The sequence below is a fragment of the Chiloscyllium plagiosum genome, unplaced genomic scaffold, assembly GCF_037043375.1.
Source record: "Chiloscyllium plagiosum isolate Xiang-an unplaced genomic scaffold, Cpla_swu_hap1 HiC_scaffold_32, whole genome shotgun sequence".
NCBI classification, from domain to species: Eukaryota; Metazoa; Chordata; class Chondrichthyes; order Orectolobiformes; family Hemiscylliidae; genus Chiloscyllium; species Chiloscyllium plagiosum.
In genome coordinates this window covers 38,782,561-38,802,910 of record NW_028270170.1, presented here as the reverse complement: position 1 = coordinate 38,802,910, position 20,350 = coordinate 38,782,561, and the positions used below count along the sequence as shown (strand labels likewise).

Here is a 20,350-nt window from a genome sequence, read left to right as displayed (position 1 = left end):
GGAAACAATAATCCGCAATCTTTCTCTCTTCTGGATTAACACTACAAACGCTGGTCCATGCTGCAGGAAGAAAACTACATTACCCATAACTCCACACAGCCGGAATACGCATGCCCCGAACATGTGTTGTCAGCGTGCCGCCTGCCGCGCAACCTATGCCACTAGCCGGAAGTGCCCGTCCGTCCCACCTTCCGTTGGTGCGAATTGGCGAAGGGCACGCGATGACATCAACGGCAGGATGTTGAAATGGCTGGCGCAGCTGTCAATCAGACACGGAGGGGCGGGGCGGTATGGGGCCGGGGATAGGTTTCGCGGTGCGGTGGGGGCGGAGCGCTGACGGACGGAGTTGATGTGATTGTCGGTGAGAGGGAAGAAAAAGATGGCGGTGGCGGCGGCATTAGTGGAGTTCCAGCGCGCTCAGTCCTTAGTCAGCACCGACCGGAACGCATCCATAGACATCCTGCACAGTATCGGTGAGTGAGAGCGGCGGCTCTGTGGCCGCTCGGTGGCCTTACAAAAGGTTTCAGGAGGCCCGGGGCAAGAGTCGCCGGGGAGCTAACGCTGCTGACTCACTGTGAGTGTGAGGCCGGGCCTAGTTTTGCACACACCGGGCGGGGAGGGCACAGTCCGATTCCTCTCCTCTGGGCTCACAACAGATCGCCCCACACCAGCAGAGTGAGCAGAGGGGATGCTCGATCCGGAGGGAGGTGAATGGAGAGGGCAAGGTTTGAGATTGTCAGCCTCAGAGTCTCGCACATGACTCTTCCCTTCTCTGACGACCGGCAGAAAACAGTCGCTTCAAAAGAATCTGAAACGGATTGAGAGGCAACTTGCAGGGATGTTGATCCTTAATGAGGCATATTCCACAAACATTATGTGGAATAAAAGCCGAAAGATTTTTAGGAAAGGAGGATTAAAGTGAAACATCAAAGCGTTGAGGTGGGAAGGTAGTCAAAGGAGACCTAATGCCCAGAAAGGGAATTAGCAATAGTGAGTCAATTTACTGAGTCATAGTAGCAATGGACAGACACATTACCTGTGATGAGTTTATGGGAGTTAACTGGGCTAGGTTCTGGAATAATAATATTAAAAAGGAAAAGATGCATATTTATTTGATCAGAGTGTAGGGGTTTCTGGTAACTAATTTATTTGACAGTTAGACACTCTTAGTACAAGTTGCACATCTGAATAAGCCATTATGAAGACACACTCAAGGAAACTGTGCTATCAGCTTTACAACCAGGAAAGTGATAATTATGTAAATTTAAGTACAGCTTTGAGAGCTACTTGGTCGAACTATCATGTATTTTTTTTCAAGCATCTAAAGGCAAGACTGAACGCTATCTAGCATGTCCCAATTGCATTAAAAAAGTCAATCTGCTTCAAATTTCTACTTCATTATCTTGGTGATTCTCTTGTTGCATTAGTGCATGTAAACTTGGTGGGTTGAAAGTTGGTTCCTGTGTGTGTGAATAGTAAAGGATCCTGTTTGCTGAGTGCCTGACATTTCTCCATTCATCAGAAATGGTGCTTTTATAGGGCAGATACCTGTATCTGCCAGAAATCTTAATATAAATGATAAGAAATGGTCATGTCAAATGTCATTTAAAGGGTACACGCTTCAGTAGAACAGTTCAGCATGCATATTTAATAACCTGTCTGTTTTTGGATATTTGCTTTCTTTAAAAATGTTGACAATAAAGAAGTGAGGAGATTTTGATCTAACAGTCTATAGTTATCTTTTGATATGCTGCAGATGTTTAACACGAAACTTAAACTTTATCAACAGTTTCCAGTTTAGCAGTAATGGCAGAATTATCTCCGAATGTCCAACTCTGTAGTTTATTTGAAAAACTTTTTTGATAAAAGTTCTGTACTGACTTATGGATTCAACGTCAACTGAGCTTATTTGCAGTATACTTTTACGTCAAGTTATAGAGTCATACATTCTGAAAATACACCCATCACTCCAATTCATCCATGCTGACCAGACATCCCAATGTGACGTAGTCTCATTTGCCAGCATTTGCCCCGTATCCCTCTAAATCCTTCCTATTCATATACCTGTCCAATACCTTTTGCATTTTATAATTGTATCTGCCTCCACCACTTCCTCTGGCAACTCGTTTCATATATGCACCACCCTCTGTGAAAACGTTACTCCTCAGGTCCTTTTTAAATCTATCTCCTCCCACCTTAAACTTATGCTCTCTAGTTTTAGACTTTTCCAACCTCACAAAAAGATCTTAACTATTACCCTATTCATGCCCCTCAGAATTTTATAAATCTCTATAAAATCAGTCGTTAGCCTCTAATGTTCCAGGGGAAAAAAGCCTCAGCCAATTTAGCCTCACCCCATAACTCAAACCTTCCAATCCGGCAACATCTTTGTTAATCTTTTCTGCACCATCTGAAGTTTAACAACACCCTTCCTATAAGAGGGCAACCAAAATTGTACATGATATTATAAAATTGAGATTTTTGGCAACCAGTTATTTTTGTCTTTTTTTTTTTTGAAAAGAAAATTAGTCTACTTTTAAGTCTCTTATGCTGTCTATATTTTGTCTTGTCCAATAATTCTAGACTGTAATGTATTTTGCAATAATCATAGAATTCTTACAGAGCAAAAAGAAGCCATTCAGCTCATCAAGTCTGCACTGACCATCCAAGGAGTATCCCATCCTATACCCATAACCCCGCATTTACCGTGCTAACCCTGGTAGCTGGCGCACCACTGGGCAATGTAACGTGGCCAATCCACCTCACCTGCACATCTCTGCACTGTAGGAGGAAACCAGAGCATTCGGCAGAAACCCAAATAGATGGAGAGAATGTGCCAACTGCATGCAAAGTCACCAGACAGGAATTGAGCCTGGGTCACTGGCGCTGTGAGGCAGTGTGCTAAACACTGCCACCATGCCAGCCAAAGTAAAGACAATGGTGCTGAACATGTTAGTCAGGGGTCATTTTTGTTGAAACTTTATTGCTGGAACAGCACAGCAGGTCAGGCAGCATCCAGGGAACAGGGGATTCGACGTTTCGGGCACAGGCCCTTCTTCAGGTCATTTGTGTTGAGCAAGCAGATGCCAGATACGTTAGGGAAACAATAAACCTATTTCTGATTGTGGCCATAAGAATGTTCCTTTCCTTTATGACTGTCAAGTTGAACAATTCCATAGTTCAAAACTTTTTTTGTTGGTTAGGCTTAGAAACGTTAACTTCTCAATTCACTTCATTTGAATTCTGGAAAGAGATTCTATAATCGCCATGAGAAACTAATGTTGTTTGTGTGCTATATTTTAGTGTAACTTTTTATTTTGTCAGATTGTTCTCCTCTTCAGGACTGTGTTTGAGACAGTAGTCTGTTGTACACAGCTTGGAGACGAAACTACTCAATTGTCGAGGTGCACCTCTTGTTAACGAAGTTAGTTTTTTGCTAGAATGCTTTTGCTTGTACTGGGAAACTAATATCCCTTACCTTGTAGACAGAGCTGTTTTAGAAGTAAAATGTCATTTAGCTGTATAGATGCAGGACAATTTGAATTTTCAGTTTGTTATTTTGAGAAGTGAAAAGTACTTCCTATATGCTTCACTAATTTATTGCAATAGCCAACTGTATTTACATAGTGACTTGAATGTTCTTCTCTGGAGTATTATACTAATTTGGCACTTTGCTCCATCTAGAACTATATAACTGAGAGAAATCGGGAGGGCAAAAAGGGATGTGAGATAGCTTTGGCAAATAGGGTTAAAGAGACAGCAAGTTCTGAGAAGATTTGTAGCTCGGGTTGAGGTTCTGGATGTAGGTTTGCTCGCTGAGCTGGAAGGTTTGTTTTCAGACGTTTCGTCATCGTACTAGGTAACATCTTCAGTGAGCCTCCGAATGAAGCACTGGTGGTGTAACCTGCTTTCCATTTATATGTTTGAGTTTCCCAGGGTTGGTGATGTCAATTCCTGCAGTGACCACATTTCCTGGTCTTTTTCTCAGGGGGATGGTAAATGGGATCCAAGTCAATGTGTTTGTTGATAGAGTTCCGGTTGGAATGCCATGCTTCTAGGAATTCTTGTGCATGTCTCTGTTTGACTTGTTCTAGGATGGCAGCGTTATCCCAGTCAAAGTGTTGTCCTTCCTCATCCGTATGCAAGGATACTAGTGAGAGTGGGTCATATTGTTTTATGGCTAGTTGATGTTCATGTATCCTGGTGGCTAGTTTTCTGCCTGTTTGTCCAATGTAGTGTTTGTTACAATTCTTGCAAGGTATTTTGTACTCAGACCCCTTGGCATCATGGTAGCCCACAAACCCACCAACACTAAAACAGCAGCTAAGAACTTGAAAGACCCTATACAGACAAGATGCAAAACTAATGTCATTTACAAAATACCTTGCAAGAACTGTAACAAACACTACTGTATGGTGGTGGAGGATTGTTTTTCGACTGGAGGTCTGTGAGCAGTGGTGTGCCACAAGGATCGGTGCTGGGTCCTTGTCATTTATATAAACGATTTGGGTGTGAATGTAGGAGGTATAGTTAGTAAGTTTGCTGATGGCACCAGAATTGGTGGTGTAGTGGACATCAAAGAAGTACAACAGATCTTAATCAGATGGGTCAATGGGCTGATGAGTGACAGACAGAGTTTAATTTAGATAAATGCGAGGTGCTGCGTTTTGGAAAAGCTAATCAGTGCAGGACGTATACACTTGATGGTCAGGTCCTGGGGACTGTTGCTTAACAAAGAGACCTTTCTCACAAAAAACACAGAGACCTTTGTGTGCAGGCTCATAGTTCCTTGAAAGTAGAGACGCAAGTCAATAGGATAATGAAGATGATGTTTGGAATGCTTCCCTTTATTGGTCAGAGTATTGAGTATAGTAGTTGGTACAGGACATTGGAATTTTGCATGCAATTCTGGTCTCCTTCCTATCGGAAAAGATGTTGTGAAACTTGAAAGGGTGCAGAAAAGATTTACAAGGATGTTGCCAGGGTTGGAGGATTTGAGCTATAGGGAGAGGCTGAATAGGCTGGGACTGTTTTCCCTGCACCGTGGGAAGCTGAAGGGTGACCTTTTTTTATAGAGGTTTATAAAATCATGAGGGGCATGGATAATGTAAATAGACAAGGTCTTTTCCCTGGGGTGGGAGAGTTCAGAACTAGAGGGCATAAGTTTAGGGTGAGAAGGGAAAGATATATAAAAGAGACCTAAAGGGCAACCTTTTCATACAGAAAGTGGTGTGTGTATGGAATGAGCTGCCAGAAGAAGTCCTGGAGATAGTTACAATTACAGAATTTAAAAGGCATCTGGATGGGTATATGAATAGGAAGGGTTGAGAGGGATATTGGACAAGTGCTGGCAAACGGGACTAGGTTAGGTTAGGATATCTAGTTGGCATGGATGAGTTGGACCGAAGGATCTGTTTCCATGTGGTATGACTCTATATGGTAGTAGGCTTTAAGAACACTGAGAAAATTTATAGGTATTGAAAGATATTGGAAAATATCAGAAACACATTGAGGGTGGTAGAGATTAAAGAGTAGTAGGGACAGCAGCGTCAATGGATTTGAAAACCAAGGATCTGAATTTTAATTTCAAGACATTGCCATGAGCTAGTGTTGGCCAGTGAGCACAAGTGGTGAATGAATGGGACTTGGTCATAGAGATGTATAGCACGGAAACAGACTCTTAGGTCCAACCCGTCCATGCCAACCAGATATCCTAACCCAATCTAGTCCCACCTGCCAGCACCTGGCCTATATCCCTCCAAACCCTTCCTATTCATATTCCCATCCAGATGCCTTTTTAAATGTTGCAATTGTACAAGCCTCCACCACTTTCTCTGGCAGCCCACTTCACACACTTGCCACCCTCTGTGAGAAAAAGTTGCCCCTTGGATCCCTTTTATACCTTTCCCCTCTCACCTAAACCTATGCCATCTAGTTCTGGACTCCACCCCAGGGAAAAGACCTTGTCTATTTACCCTATCCATGATGCTCTGGGAAAACAGCCCTAACCTATTCAACCTCTCCCTATAGCTCAAATCCTCCAACCTCATTGTAAATCTTTTCTAAACCCTTTCAAGTTTGAGTCTACCATGTGTGAGGCAGGGCAGGAATGTATGCAAAAGCATAGATGACAGTTTTAGCAGTAGCTAAGTGAGGTAGGGGTTTTTGGATAATATTACAGAGTTGGAATTAGGACGTCTTACCATGGAATAGTTAAATACCTTTGTACAGTTTTCTTGTTCGGTATATATTGTGTTATTGAATTTACCACACTTAGAGAAAAATCCTATCCTTGAGTTGCACAGCACAAGTAGACACTGTAACTTTATGACTAAGCAATTTGCTTCTTTGGTTAAAGTGCATTTGAGACAGGATGCATCAATATCAGTTACACACTTTGGGAAGTGTGGTGACTTTTCATTGTTCTTAAGAGTCTAGTCTCTCCTTTTTGTGACAAATTGTCATGGTATCCTGGAAAAAAAGGTCAAGCATATAATTCAAAATCAGTGGTCTTATTGACCAGTCTATATCTAATTTGGTCCTGAAATCTTGCTAGAAATTTTTTTTTTTCATTTTACATATATCTGTATTTAACCTTTGAATTCCATAATTCCATAATTTTGTCTCTTCCTTTTGTGAATTTTGCAGAGCACAGAAACTGACCCTTTGGTTCAACCTGTCCATGCTCAACATAATCTAAAACTTAACTAGTTTCACCTGCATGCTCTTGGTCCATATCTCTCCAAACCTTTCCTATTCATATGTTTATCCAGATGTCTTGTAATTGTTGTAATTGTACCCACATCCACCACTTCCTCAGGAAGTTCATTCCATATGCAAACCACCCTCTGTTTTAAAAAAAACTGCCCTTCACTCTTTTTTAAAAATCTCTCTTCTTAAATGTGCTCCTATTTTTGAATTCCTCCATCTTACAGAAAAGGCAACTGCCGTTAACTCTTTCTGTACCCCTCATTATTTTATGAACTTCAAAGGTCCTCTCTCAACTCCAGTGAAAAAAAAGTCCCAGTCTTTATAATTCAAACCTTCCATACTTGGTAAAATCCTGTTTAAGAACCTTTTCTCATGAGATGAATCTAAATAAGTTTGGTAGGCATGTAGCTTTTTAAAGAAAATTATGTTGCTTTAATTATAATGGGAAGGAGGTATTGTGATTCCATGATATTTATTTGAAGAATGATTTCAATAAATGTCAAAAATATCACACTCACTTTTGAAAATGCCTAGCTTCATAAACACACAATTTGTGTGAAGGCTTGCTCAGTCTGTACCAAGTGAGCAATAGAATCTGCAGTTCCTGGGTTTGATTGCTGTTTTCTGATTTAACTAATCTCAGCTGGGCTATCAACAGGGGTGCATCAGTTAAACTTCATTAGGATCAGGAAAATAATGTCATTGCTGTTCCTGATCACGATCCTGTGACTCCTCCTGGAAATGCATATGTGTAATTATAATGAAAATATATGGATGTGGTAATGTGGAAATAGGTCATTCAACCCAAATTGTCTATATTTTATGTCTCCATTGCTACCAAGTAATTCAAAAGACAAGGGAGGTTTGGGCTTTGCTCAAGTGTTCCCTTCCCACCTCCAGTAGTTAGAAGTTCAAGGCTCATGTGCCGATAATGTACTTGGATGAAATAGCATGAAGCTGTGCCTATGGCCATGCTACTGTGAAAATGCCACATCAGAAGTTAAGCAGACTCTGACTTGTTCAGTGTTTGGATGGGAGACTCCTTGGGAATGCAAGGAGCTGCACTTTGCCCAAAACTGCATACATTCATGTAGAACTCTGAGCTCAAAAACTGCATGAATTTATGTAAAACTCTGTTATCTCTCTTTTTTTTTTAGATTAGAATCAATCTAAACATCAGGTCATAGACAGAGAAACAGGGGGCTAACACCTTCAACATATTGGCTAGCTATCACCATTGTTAACAGCTAACCTGAAAATGCAATTTAGAAAAAAGGTTTTGTGATTTACACATGAAAGAAGTGAAACTATCACTGTATTCTAACAGATGAAAGGCTTAACAGACAATCAATTTTTCAATGTATAATTTCAGTTGCATCACACTGCAAATTTTTGCTATAAATTCTGTGTTACGATCGAGCCCTCCACTATCACCTGATGAAGGAGCGTCGCTCCAAAAGCTAGTGTGCTTCCAATTAAACCTGTTGGACTGTAACCTGGTGTTGTGTGATTTTTAACTCTGATTGTCCTGTTTGTGTCTGTCAGCCAGGGCTCCCTGATTGGAGCTGTTAATCTGTGCCAATTGGGGAATTCATTCGGAGGCTGGCTGACTTTGTGACAACCACTGCATCCCTCTTGCTCTGAGGAGTTGGACAAAGGCTTTTTTTTAAATTGAAGTTCCTCCTGGGAAGTTTTAGTTATGAGTCATGTTACTCCAACTTTGCATCTGAGGGCAGTGTGTAAAGTACAGTAGATTTCCTCTTGCGTCCAGATCATCTCAGAAGAAAGTAATTCTTCTGTTCTGGCAGCAAAATCATCAAGGGGGCAACATCCACCAAATCCACCTCTGATTTCAAGGTATCTTCAATGCAAGAGGGAGAACCCACAGGTTCTGGAACAGTTGGAAAGGCAATCGAGGAGCTAGGCATGTTTTGTATGGCATCTTCTTGATTCTGGAAACTCTACTGGAGATATCCTTGTAGTTGCATGAGGGGTGGTGAGATAATTGAATAAGAGCTGGGACTGTTCAGTATCTAATGAAACTGTAAGCTGTTTCTTGAAGTCTGCCGTCAAAGTTTGGACTGCTCCTTTTGCCAGATCAGTGGATGATGGATGGTATGGAGCTGTCCTTGTACGACGAGTGCCATTTGACTTGGGGAAATACTCCAAATCCCTGCTGGTAAATGATTATCTGTAGTTTTTTAATTCTTCCTGTGTTTGATGGATGAACTCTATGCATGTCCAGCCACTTTGACTGGGCCTCCACAATGGTTAGTACATTGAGCCCGTGAAAGGGCCTGCGTAGTTGACATGTAGCCGAGGTTTACCTGGCCATTCCAATGAAAGGTGGAAGCTGCTGCCGGTAATATTTTGTTCTTGTGGGCACTGCGCTACATATGTGGCTATGTCTACCTTCAATCTTGGCGACCAGACCCAACATCTTGCCAGTATCTACATTTTGGAAACCCCTGGATAATCCTGCTGGAGTTCAGCCATTATCTGGCAGCAACCTTTGCTCATGCCAATCACTCCCATAATCATATGCCTCCTCTACTGTGTCTAAAACGGTTTCAATTCTGGTGTGAGGGCTCTTTGATTTCTCCCATCACTACCAACTGTTTTAGTTTTGTAAGGAGTGGGACTTTCTTGTGTCCAAAGTGTGTTGTTGTTGTCGTCGTCGTTGTTGTTTTTGTTGTTGTTGTTTTTGTCATCGATGATTGATTGTGTTTGGAAGTGTGTCCTGCAAACATGAAACCATATGGACTTTTCCAGTGGTATATCTGCCAGTAGGACATGGCTCATCTGCATTTGCTATTTGGTCTACTGAACGGTGTACCAACTTGTAATGCACACTCATAATTAAAGCCTGCCATTCAACTTGGCCTGAAGGAATGGGCAGTAGTGCCTTGTCCTCTTCAAGTAGACCCAGTAGGGGTTTGTGTTCCACTATTTTATTACAAATTTATGTCTGTAAATGTATTGGTTGAACTTCCTGACTCCAAATATGACTGCCAAACCTTCCTTCTCTATCTGGCTAATGCGGAGCATAAATATGCCCAATGTCCTGGATGCATGTGCTCTTGGGGATTCCTCTTCATTGGGCCACCTAAGAGCTCATACTGTTCTAATATTAGCATAGTGGTTCAGTGGTTAACTCTGCTGCCTCATAGTGCTAGGGACCCAGGGTTTAATTCCAGTCTCTGGCAACTGTCCATGTGAAGTTTGCATATTCAAACCTGTGTATGAGCTTTTCGTATTAATTCACAAACCCAAGGAAAGATCTAAGCTCTGGTGCAAATGTGGAAGCTGGGATACCTTTGGATCACCTTCACTTCATTTTCCAATGGGTATAACCCTGTCTTGACTCTGCAACCCAAGTAAGTCACTTGGGGAGACCAGAACACACACCTTGCTTTCAAAGTTGTACACCTGTCTGGGAGAAACATCTGAGGACTATCTCTAAGTGCTCCTTATTGGTATTCCCTTTTATTAGAATGCCATCTAGATAAATGGCAACCTTGTGAAATGTTCTGCATTATCTGTTGAAAAATTGCACAGGCTGACTATATCCCAAATGGCAATCTTGTATATTGCTACAAGCCCTTATGGGTATTAATTGTAGCATACTTCTGGGAATTCTCATCTACCTGCCGTTGCAAGTACACATGGCTCATGACCGGCATAGTGAAGTTCCTTCCTCCTCTTTCCCCCCCCCCCACCAATCAGTTTTTGTATTGAGGCTTGGTTTTGTTTTTGGGTTTGGCTGTGGGCTGACCTAGAGTCCCTCTGTCCAGCGTGAGGCTATGCAATTGCCTTCAGTCAAGTGGTGTTCCCAAGCTCAATTGGTGGCGAGGATGTTCACTTCCGTTGGAATGCCTAGCAACTCATATGTTCCACTTGCCGCATTTTTCAATGATAAATCTAGTTGTAGTGCCTATTTCAAATCTAGTAGGTGCTCTTGCATGGTTACATAATTAATCCCACATACCAAATGGGGTCTCAGCATCTCATTAAAAGGTTAAACCAAAGTCACATGCCTCGGCCAGTCATCTTAACCGAGCCAAAAATCCTGATATGGATTCCCCTTGTACTTGAATTGCCCAGAAAAACAGTGTCTCAGAATTGGAGGAGGCTAGGGGTTGTAATATTCCTTACCTTTAAAAAGGGTTGAAAGATTTAGCTATTAGTGCCTGCTGGTGCTTCAGGGGAACTTCGGCTCTTAACTCAAAAAAGCTACTGGTCCACAAGCTGTCTGGAGAATTACTTGTTGCTTTTCATATGTTAGGATTATATTGAAGACTCTTCTGAAGACAGCATGCTGATGATTACTGCATTTTTCTAAGGGTAACTCCCAACATCTTTCAGTACCGTTTGCTGTACTAGGTGGGGCTTCCTTAACTATCTCTGTTCTGCAAAATGCAAATTTGTATGTGGAGATCCCTGCATTTGACATTTATTGCAAATTAACTGTAGCAACACAGCCAGCTTATGGTTCATGGTGTAATGTTAAAAGATTAAATTGGAATATCTGTCTGGACATTAATGTAATATTAAGCAGTTAGACTGGAAGTGGGTGGAACAACATTCATGCAAGAATGTGAATCACCCACACCCCAATTAGACAGTCATTTGCTACTACTCCCTGCTATTATCAAATTAAACTATTGTTCAATCTCTTCCTTTCAGAAATGCTTTCTAGCCAACCCCTGAAGCTAGATATGTCGCACCTGCATTGTCTTGGGGAATCAGTCAGGAAATTGTTCACTTAATAATATCCACAGGATTAGGGCATTTAGATTTACATTATTTCCGAGCATGCTCTCATCCTACCATTTGTAAGTGGGGTAAACATGTGACTGAGCGTGACTGTGGGTTGTCTAGAGTGGCATGTGACTATGGGGGAGTGGCCAGAGTATCTGTAGGCATGGCCATCTGACCTGTATAAAGGGGGTTTGTTTTCTTTGTTCAGTGCCTTTTTTGACTCGACCTCGCATGCATGCGAGGGGGGGGTTAAAGGGGATCACCTAGGTTGTACAAGCTTTAATAAACTTTGACTGTTTGCAGTAGTTGGTGTGTGTGAATTGCATCTTGCGTGTGAAACCTCAGGAAAAGAACCTAACAATGGAACATTTTTGGATATCCCTTTATACATCAAACTTTTTTGCTTCTTTAAAAGCAAAAAAAAAACTGGACATGTTCAAAGTGAAACGAAAACAGAAATGCTAGTTGCCTTCAATGGTCAAATGTGGAGAAAACATTTCAGGGTTTGTGCACAGTTTTCATCAGAATTCTCCTTGTGCATATGCTTATCTGTTCTCTCCACAGTTGCATACTGGATTTTTCAATCAATATGTTGCTTTTTGTGAAAGTTGCTCTTTGGTATAAGTACATGAATGAAAGTTAATTTGTTAGCATTGGTACAAAGAGTGAACTTCTGAGAAGCTAAGCTGTGGTTATGCTAGAAATTGCTTTAATTCAAAATTTTGTCCATGTAGTTTTTGTTGGTGTATACCTATGCAATCCAAAATTAGGGAGTAGGGAATTGCATAGAGGTTTGGTTGCAAATGATCATCTTAAGTGATAAATGAACCCTAAAATGTTTGTTTTCATGTGTACATCTAACATTACTATTGGCTTGTATGTATATGTCTATATACTGTATGACTGGACTTGGTTGGGCGTGTCTGGAGATGTGGTGGTAGTTTTCTTCCTGTCTCAACCTCTTGGATGAGTCTTGATGCATGGTCTTGTCAATTGAACAATGACTGGATTTACTCCCTTCAGCCAATCCATGTTGTTAGTCCAGTTTGTGCTTTTGTCAAGGTACATTTAATAACATTATTTAGAATATAAAGAAAATCTAGATTATTACTTTAAAATAATAATGGAAGTGAATATTAATGAAAGTATAATGTAGCGAATTATTAAACACCTCTTTTTATTAAATGTCTTGTCGAGGACGAGAAATAAGCAACACTGGTCAGCTTAAGTTAGGGTGATAAATGAGCCCTGAGATGATCTGCTTCTTGGATGTAAAATGCTCCACTTTCCCAAGCCCATGTTGCTGTTTAAAAAACTGCTCACTTCTGCTTCAGTGTTTTTGCAGCAGTTTCTGGCCCATCCCATTCTATTTTTCTTGTAGAATTTCCAAATGATCATCTTACGTTTATCTCAGGTGGGAGCTTGAACTTGGGTAATGTAGCAGGGAGATCAGCCGCCCTCCAGATTCCCAGAAAATTACATCCAGTAGCTTGGATCTGTCTCCCACCCATGAGAAAGTCTTAAATTCCAACTTCTGACTAACCATTTTCATAAATCTGAACAAAGATTTGCAATTGATTAAGAAAACAGTAAAGTTAATGTTGATATATAGTACTTTGTGCTCTGCATTAATAATCTTTTGAGATATAACAATTCTAGAATGAAAAGGAGATTCTCAGCAGTGCTGGATATTCAGGGATACAAGAGTCAAGGAATGCAAACCAGGTTTTACCTGGAGGTTAGCAATTTGAACTGCAGAAATTAGTCTTCATGTATACTCTAACTACCTTTTAAAATAGAAAGTTAATGTTAAAAAAAATCTTTGTCTTAAAACTCTACACATTTTTTGACTTCAGCCTTGTCTATTTATGTCATTTCTGTACTCCTCAGATCTACGTTAATGCATTGTCTGGTTGAATTTCCATCTTGATCTTTAAACGAGTTGATAGCAGAGCCCCTTCCTATCTTGTAATTTGCATAAACCCTGTATTTCTCCAATCTACACTTCTTCTCCAGTACTGGTGTCTCGCACATCTAATTTTTCACTTCTTCCATTGGTAGGTGTATCTTCAGCCAACGAGGCCCTAAATGCTGTGATCGCTTGTTGCTCACTCTGTGTCTCATGTATGCTCGCTCTATCTCAGTTCAAACCTTTTTCATAAAATGGCCCCTTCACAGCAATATTACTTTAATAAACTCTCATTCCAAGAAGTTAACAAAGTTATTTTTCAATATGCATATTTGGTGTTGGAGCCATGTGTATATGATATCAGATTGAGTCAAGGAGTTTAGTTGTTTTATAGGTTATGGGGTACTAGATTTACTCTTGACGACAATTTGATTTTGTTAGGATAAATTAAATGATTAGTTTCTTGTTTAGGGTTTGTTTGTGAGGAGATTTGTCTTGAGTTTTTAATAAAATGCTTTAAAGCGAAACAGGTTTATAAATGTTTTGAAAAGTTATTGAAACTGTCATCTTTCTTAATTTTTGTTTGTCCCAAAACCCCTACAGAACTTGTGTAAATGGTTTAATGTGGGTGTCGAAACTTAATCGAAATAGAATGTGGCAGTTAACATTTCCTTTCCAACATGAGCGTTATCAAATAAATTGACTTTACTCTGCCATTATCATTTTTGGCAGGTTCACTTTTTCAAACTGTTGTGGACGTAGTCAGTATGTCGGTTTTACTTTACTGGGTTGGAGTTCCATGTAATTCATTCTGCAGTGACCTGTCGTCCTTGGTTGAGCAGGAGTTATGAAAGTAGTTGTCACAGCTGTTAATTGGTGTCATGGTTATGAACGTACCAACAAAAAAATGACATTACTAACAGTTTCCTGGAGCACTCTTTCTCTGTCATTTGGAAATGACCATTGTAGTACTGTTTATATACCAAGAGATCAAAATTTTTTTTTTTTTTTTTTAAGGCTCTTAATGAGAAAATTGCCGAGCTAAGTTTTATCAAGAACTTCCTTTTGATTGTCACTTAATAAAATGATGTAATCCCATAATGATGCCATTTTCTGGAATTGTGCTGAACTTCTTTTGAGGGCTTCCTTCTTTTGCTAAGAGCACAAACACCATCCAGAAAAGAAAATCAAATTGTTGACAATAATTGTGTAAACTGTTTCCAACATATGTATGTCAATTACTTTTGTGTTATTAAATTTCCTTTTTTTTTCAATTTCCAGAATCCTATTTTGTTTCCTCTGCTTCAGAAGATTACCAATGCTGACTGTACGGCTGAATATGTGCTTTTCTCACTTGTTTCCCAACATTGTACCACTTGGTTACAGCTGTTCTATATAAGTCATCTTTAGAGGAACCGATCAGGCATTATCATGGCATTATCGATGGTTTGTGTCTCAAGACTGACTCACTAGTCATTCTTCGTTCTGTTGATGAGGGACAAGACTTGCTTCACTTTGGCTGTGGCCAGTTGTATTATTTGAATGATGTCCAATAAATGGGGCAAGTCTTGTTGCTCTTTTAGAGAGACTGCACCACAAAATGTGTTGTGGAATTGCATTATGTTTGGCTGCCTTCAATTGTGTCCAGTTGGCCATTGCTCTGCCAACCTTCCATGATCTCTTGGCATTTGCTATTGTCTTTCAGCTCCCATGACCACTGTGTTTTCATATCCTAGCTCCAAGATCGTTATTGCTTCACAGTGTGCCAAAACACACTCTTGTAGGCATTGAATTTGGTGGTTTTGTACAGTTTCTGTGATATTTGGAGAATCTAGCATCAGCCAAAATCCTTTCAATTCATCTATAGGTTCCTCATGACACTGTTTTCTGGGTTGCATCTTGGTACTATCTCAGACTTGGGTTATATCATGCATGATGTCTGAGCCATAATAATGCTGTGAACTATTTCAGAGAGACTTGCATTTTCTTTCTGGAAGCAATAGAGATGAAAGAGCTCCTTCCATGATAGATGCTATCACGGAAATAACTTCTAGATAGTGAATGTTTTTACTATTCCTTTGCTTTACTGCCCCCCAATCAAATGTAAACAGAAATGTGGCAGTCTAGTCATTATCCATAACAATACAAACTCTTAGCTTGCCACCACAGTTAATGCTGCTATCCATCAGAATGCTTGAAGTATGCAAAAGGCATACTGAGTGTTTTGGCCTTGAGAATATTCCCAGCCAAAAAGTGGATATAGGCATGTGCTTGTGTTGGTTCCATTTGTATTTTCGAGATCCACCTCGGTAGTTTCTTGATGTACGAGAGAAGGAAAGTAGATAAGCAGGAGCTTATTCTTCACCAGTTGTATTCACTGTCTTCCCACATGCTTCTCAAAAATTTTCCCCAACCCTTTGACTTCTCTTTGAATGGTTTAATTTTTTTTCACTGATTTATAAGCTGCCTGCTCCCCGGGTGCCTTTTGAGTTGATGCATCATGCACTTTGGCAGGCCTTGGTGTATATTTATAACTTCCTGTCCCTAATTCATGGTATCCCAATCCAGTTCAAGGTCCGAGTGGAAATACCATTTCTACCAGGAAAGAAAAGGCTAAGTGTAAATTGTTTCTCTCTTTTAAGGCTCTGAGTTGCTTTTGAAGTTTGTAATTCTGGTAATCCCATGTTAAATTTGAATTTTAAAAAGTTCCCACATGATACTAATTTGCACACCTGTAATTTAAAGTTAACATTTTTCCCTTTGTTTATCTTCTGGTACTTTTAAAAACTGGCGATTTTATGTAACTACATTACAAAGTGGTCTCAGTATTTCAGCATTTCAGGTTTTCATACAATAGAATTAAATCTACACTAACAACAAAACATAACCCCTTCTGACTTGTGTATATCAGAACCAGGAAACCTTCAATAAGTGTAAGGGTTCACTATGTCACCACCTAATGAGTTTAGATTGCTTACCATCTAAAAAGCCTCATTATCTGGATACAATTCCCAAATTACAATAATAAACGACGATTTCGACGCATTCACAATTTTACGAACATCTGATTTACGCATGCAATCCTAACATAGGGATGTAATTTTAAAGACCTGGCATATGAATATTTTATGTATTTACAAATGTCTCTTTTATAATGTCCTGCAAAATTTTCTGACTTGCATACAAATAGACTTGTGGACAACCAAGAGGCTGCCTATAGATTAATTTCAAATAGCAGCTGTTTAACACCAGAGAGTTATCAGTCTGGCATAAAAAGCAAAGTTAATAAACTGACCGGAATGAATCATGTCTTTGCTTATTTGTCTTTCCCTCCCTTCCACCACCACCACCACCGGATTTCAAAGAAATGTAATGGGCCTCCTTTCTGCAAGCAGCATTCTCTCCCTGTATAGGTGGCTTCCGCAGGTTGATCCTCGAGCTCATTCGGATGAGCTTGTTTTCTGGTCACAACTTCCATTCCCCCTCTTTTTTGCTTGCTTATCGGCTCCTTGTGAATGTCAAGTAGGTTCAATCCACCAATCAAGATAACTGCTGATTTGACTTTTGATCATAAGTTCCTCCTTGTTCTTGCTTCTTCTCCAGTCATAGATTCTGTATCTGGAGGAGTAGCAATAGTGGATGGAAGGAACCTAGAACTGGAAGAATTATTAGATTAGATTACTTAGTGTGGAAACAGGCCCTTCGGCTCAACAAGTCCACACCGACCCGCTGAAGCGCAACCCAGCCATACCCCTACATTTACCCCTTCACCTAACACTATGGGCAATTTAGCATGGCCAATTCACCTGACCTGCACATCTTTGGACTGTGGGAGGAAACCGGAGCACTCGGAGGAAACCCACGCAGACACGGAAAGAATGTGCAAACTCCACGCAGTCAGCCGCCTGAGGTGGGAATTAAACCCGGGTCTCTGGCGCTGAGAGACAGCAGTGCTAACTGCTGTGCCACCATGCCGCCCACTATTATAATTGCTGGAATAGTAAGCATGGCTGTTCACTGTCTTTCTCATGCTCATTGCTCCTCCCAATCAAACACTGCGTTGTTCTTTTCACTTTCGCTGAAGCATTTGTGCCAGCTTCATTTGGACTCCGGGGTGCATGACCAACACAGACTTTTCTGCACCTGAGTCTTTGAATTTTCAGAACACCTTGAAGTTCTATTGGTGATTTTGTGCTCCTACCCTTTGCTGTGAACTGTATTTTGAAACCTGCTCAGATCTACCTCTTCAGCTTCATAATTTTTCTGCTATTACCATAAACTTTGTTCTTTTTAAGAGACTTTCATCTGAAAGGCACTTATTGTTACTCATCTGATTCTCATTAGACTATTAAAACACTTGCAAATAACATTACCCCTATCTGCTTGCTTAGGTAGATACAAAAGATTCCATGGTACTTATTTTGAAGAGCATTCATGGTATTGCTGAGGATTTGAACACATTTACTCTCAATCAATATTGTGAATGCTGTGTGCATTTTTTTGTGTCAATTAGCTACATTTCAACAATGCCAACACTTCAAGACATCATCGTCTATAGAGGGGTTTGAGACTTCCAGTAGTGTGAAAAGTGCTATATAAAGGCAAATCATTTTCATGAAGCTTCTGGCTGAATGGAAAATCTTCAGGTTTAAATTTCCATTCAGAAGAATGTTTGCCTCCAATCTGAAGAAAGCAAAGTTTGATGCAAACCTTACTGTCTCTCTAAGACTGTGTCTCCAAAATCTACCTCTTAATTAGTGTTAGGGCAGAAACTTGATTATGTGGCTTGGTATCAGTTTTGTTTGATATCTTTCACGTCCTAATATGTTAAAGGTAGTGGAAGGGAAAGGCATAGATGCATTTGGGTGAAATAGATAAGCACTTGAAGGCAAAAGGAATCAAGAATAATGTAAATAGAAAAAGGTGGGAGTTACTGGGAGGAGTTATAATCCTGTTGATTATGCATTGTACGAAATGAACGTTCAGGAATCATGGTAATAAGCATCATATAATGTGCCTAGGTTAAATCTGTAGTAGACATGCAGGAGACTGGAAGAACACAGCAAGTCAAGCAGAATCAGGAGGTGGAGAAGTCGACATTTCAGATTACCAAGAATATTGACTTCTCCACAACCTGATGCTGCTTGGCTTGCTGTGTTCTTCCAGCCTCCTGCTTGTCTACTTTGGATTCCAGCATCTGCAGGTTTTTGTTTTGTCTCTAACTACGTTAAATCTGTGGCAGAGAAAAACGTGAAACTATATCAATTTACTGGACTATCCATCACTGACACTGTTTCAATCAAAGTTGTTTACAGCCAGAAACCATCTGACCCAGCTGTACATATCGTCATAAATTGTTCTAATTTCTGTATACAATTAACACTTCCAATTCAATTTTACTTTTACCTTCTGCAAAGTAGTTGCCAATTCTAGTCATTCAATAGCAAAATGTGGAAAATTATAGCACTTGTTAAATCTAGTTAAAATAATTTGTCTCCAGGCCATACTGCTTCATAATCCCGTTGTACTATTTTATTGCTGAGTTCCATGAACATCCTACTGGTATCACTTTTACCATTGTAATAAAGTTATACAGATGTACAGCATGGAAACAGCTCCTTGGGTCCAACTTGTCCATGCTGATCAGGTATCCCAATCCAATCTAGTCCCACCTGCTAGCACCTGGCCCATATCCCTCCAAACCCTTCCTATTCATATACCCATCCAGATGCCTTTTAAATGTTGCAATTATACTAGCTTCCAATTGGACACTTCCCCTGGCAGCTCATTCCATACACGTACCACCCTCTGTGTGAAACAGTTGCCCCTTAGGTCTCTTGGCGGCAGCGGTGGGATTCTAACATATATGGAGCTTCTAGGTGGACTGAGCCTCTGGGACTTATTGATTTTCTGTCCGGCACAATGATAATGTGCTAATATCTCTTTCATTTTCCCTTCCATATGCACAGTATTTCACAGATTGCTTTTTAACATTCCCCACTGTGTTCATGATTTGGAGATGCCAGTGTTGAACTGTGTTGTACAAAGTTAAACATCTCACAACACCCAGGTTGTAGTCCAACAGGTTTAATTGGAAGCACACTAGCTTTTTGGAGTGCCGCTCCTTCCACCTGATGAAGGAGCGGCCCTCCGACAGTTAGTGTGCTTCCAATTAAACCTGTTGGACTATAACCTGATGATGTGTGATTTTTAATCAGTGTTCAACTCTTGTTGCTACTAATGATTTAGCACAACTTGCTAGAGTGAAGAGAGAAACGTTTTGTGATCTTTGAAAGGCTAAATACTGTTGACCATTTTAGAACTGCTTTGGGAGAGGTTCTTCCATTCGAAGGTTCACAGAAATTTGGAATTCTGGTTTGAATGCTGAACCAATAAGTATATTCAAGTCTGAGATCCCTTAGTTTTTTTCATGCTAAAGGAATGTAGGGAATAAGAATAGTGTGAGAACATGGTGTTGAAGTACAGGATCGGTCACAATACTGGATGATGATTTGAGGAGCTGAATATTTATTCTTGATGTAATTCTTATGGCTTTCTAAAACAAACTGATTTGCAAACTTGTCTGGCTATAATAAATACTTTCCACAGTTCCTACACCAGCCACACAAGGCACCTCAACTGCTTATGCAGGAGGAGTCTTATCAGTTGTTTTTAAGAGTTGCTTTATTCTGAACGGTCACCTGTGCCAGTTCTTTTGAAATGTCTTTTAATGTATTCATTGCATATTTGTTTTACTATTGTGCATTGCAGAATATTGACATTTATATTTTATCTACTAAGCAAAGTTTGAATAAGGAATCTAGCTTTGAATCACTGTAGTCAGTCATTCCAGTCCATTATGGTAGTCATTAGAGGCTTTTTAATAGTTGACTTTTTAAAATAAATTCCAATTAAAAATTGGCACCTATGGAGCTCTGTCTCTATTCAGCAACTTGAGAATTGGTTTAA

At 40.2% G+C, this 20,350-nt stretch overlaps 1 protein-coding gene across 1 annotated transcript in view; it reads left to right on the top strand.

Moving 5' to 3' along the window:
- Nucleotides 1-329: 329 nt before the first annotated feature.
- The window catches only part of LOC122540012 (26S proteasome non-ATPase regulatory subunit 11), a 96,185-nt gene continuing 76,164 nt past the window's right edge, over nt 330-20,350 (top strand). The window contains exon 1 of the mRNA XM_043675300.2: nt 330-473. Within this exon, the coding sequence (XP_043531235.1) occupies nt 380-473 (94 nt within the window). The 5' untranslated portion in view covers nt 330-379. The remainder of the gene's footprint in view (nt 474-20,350) is intronic.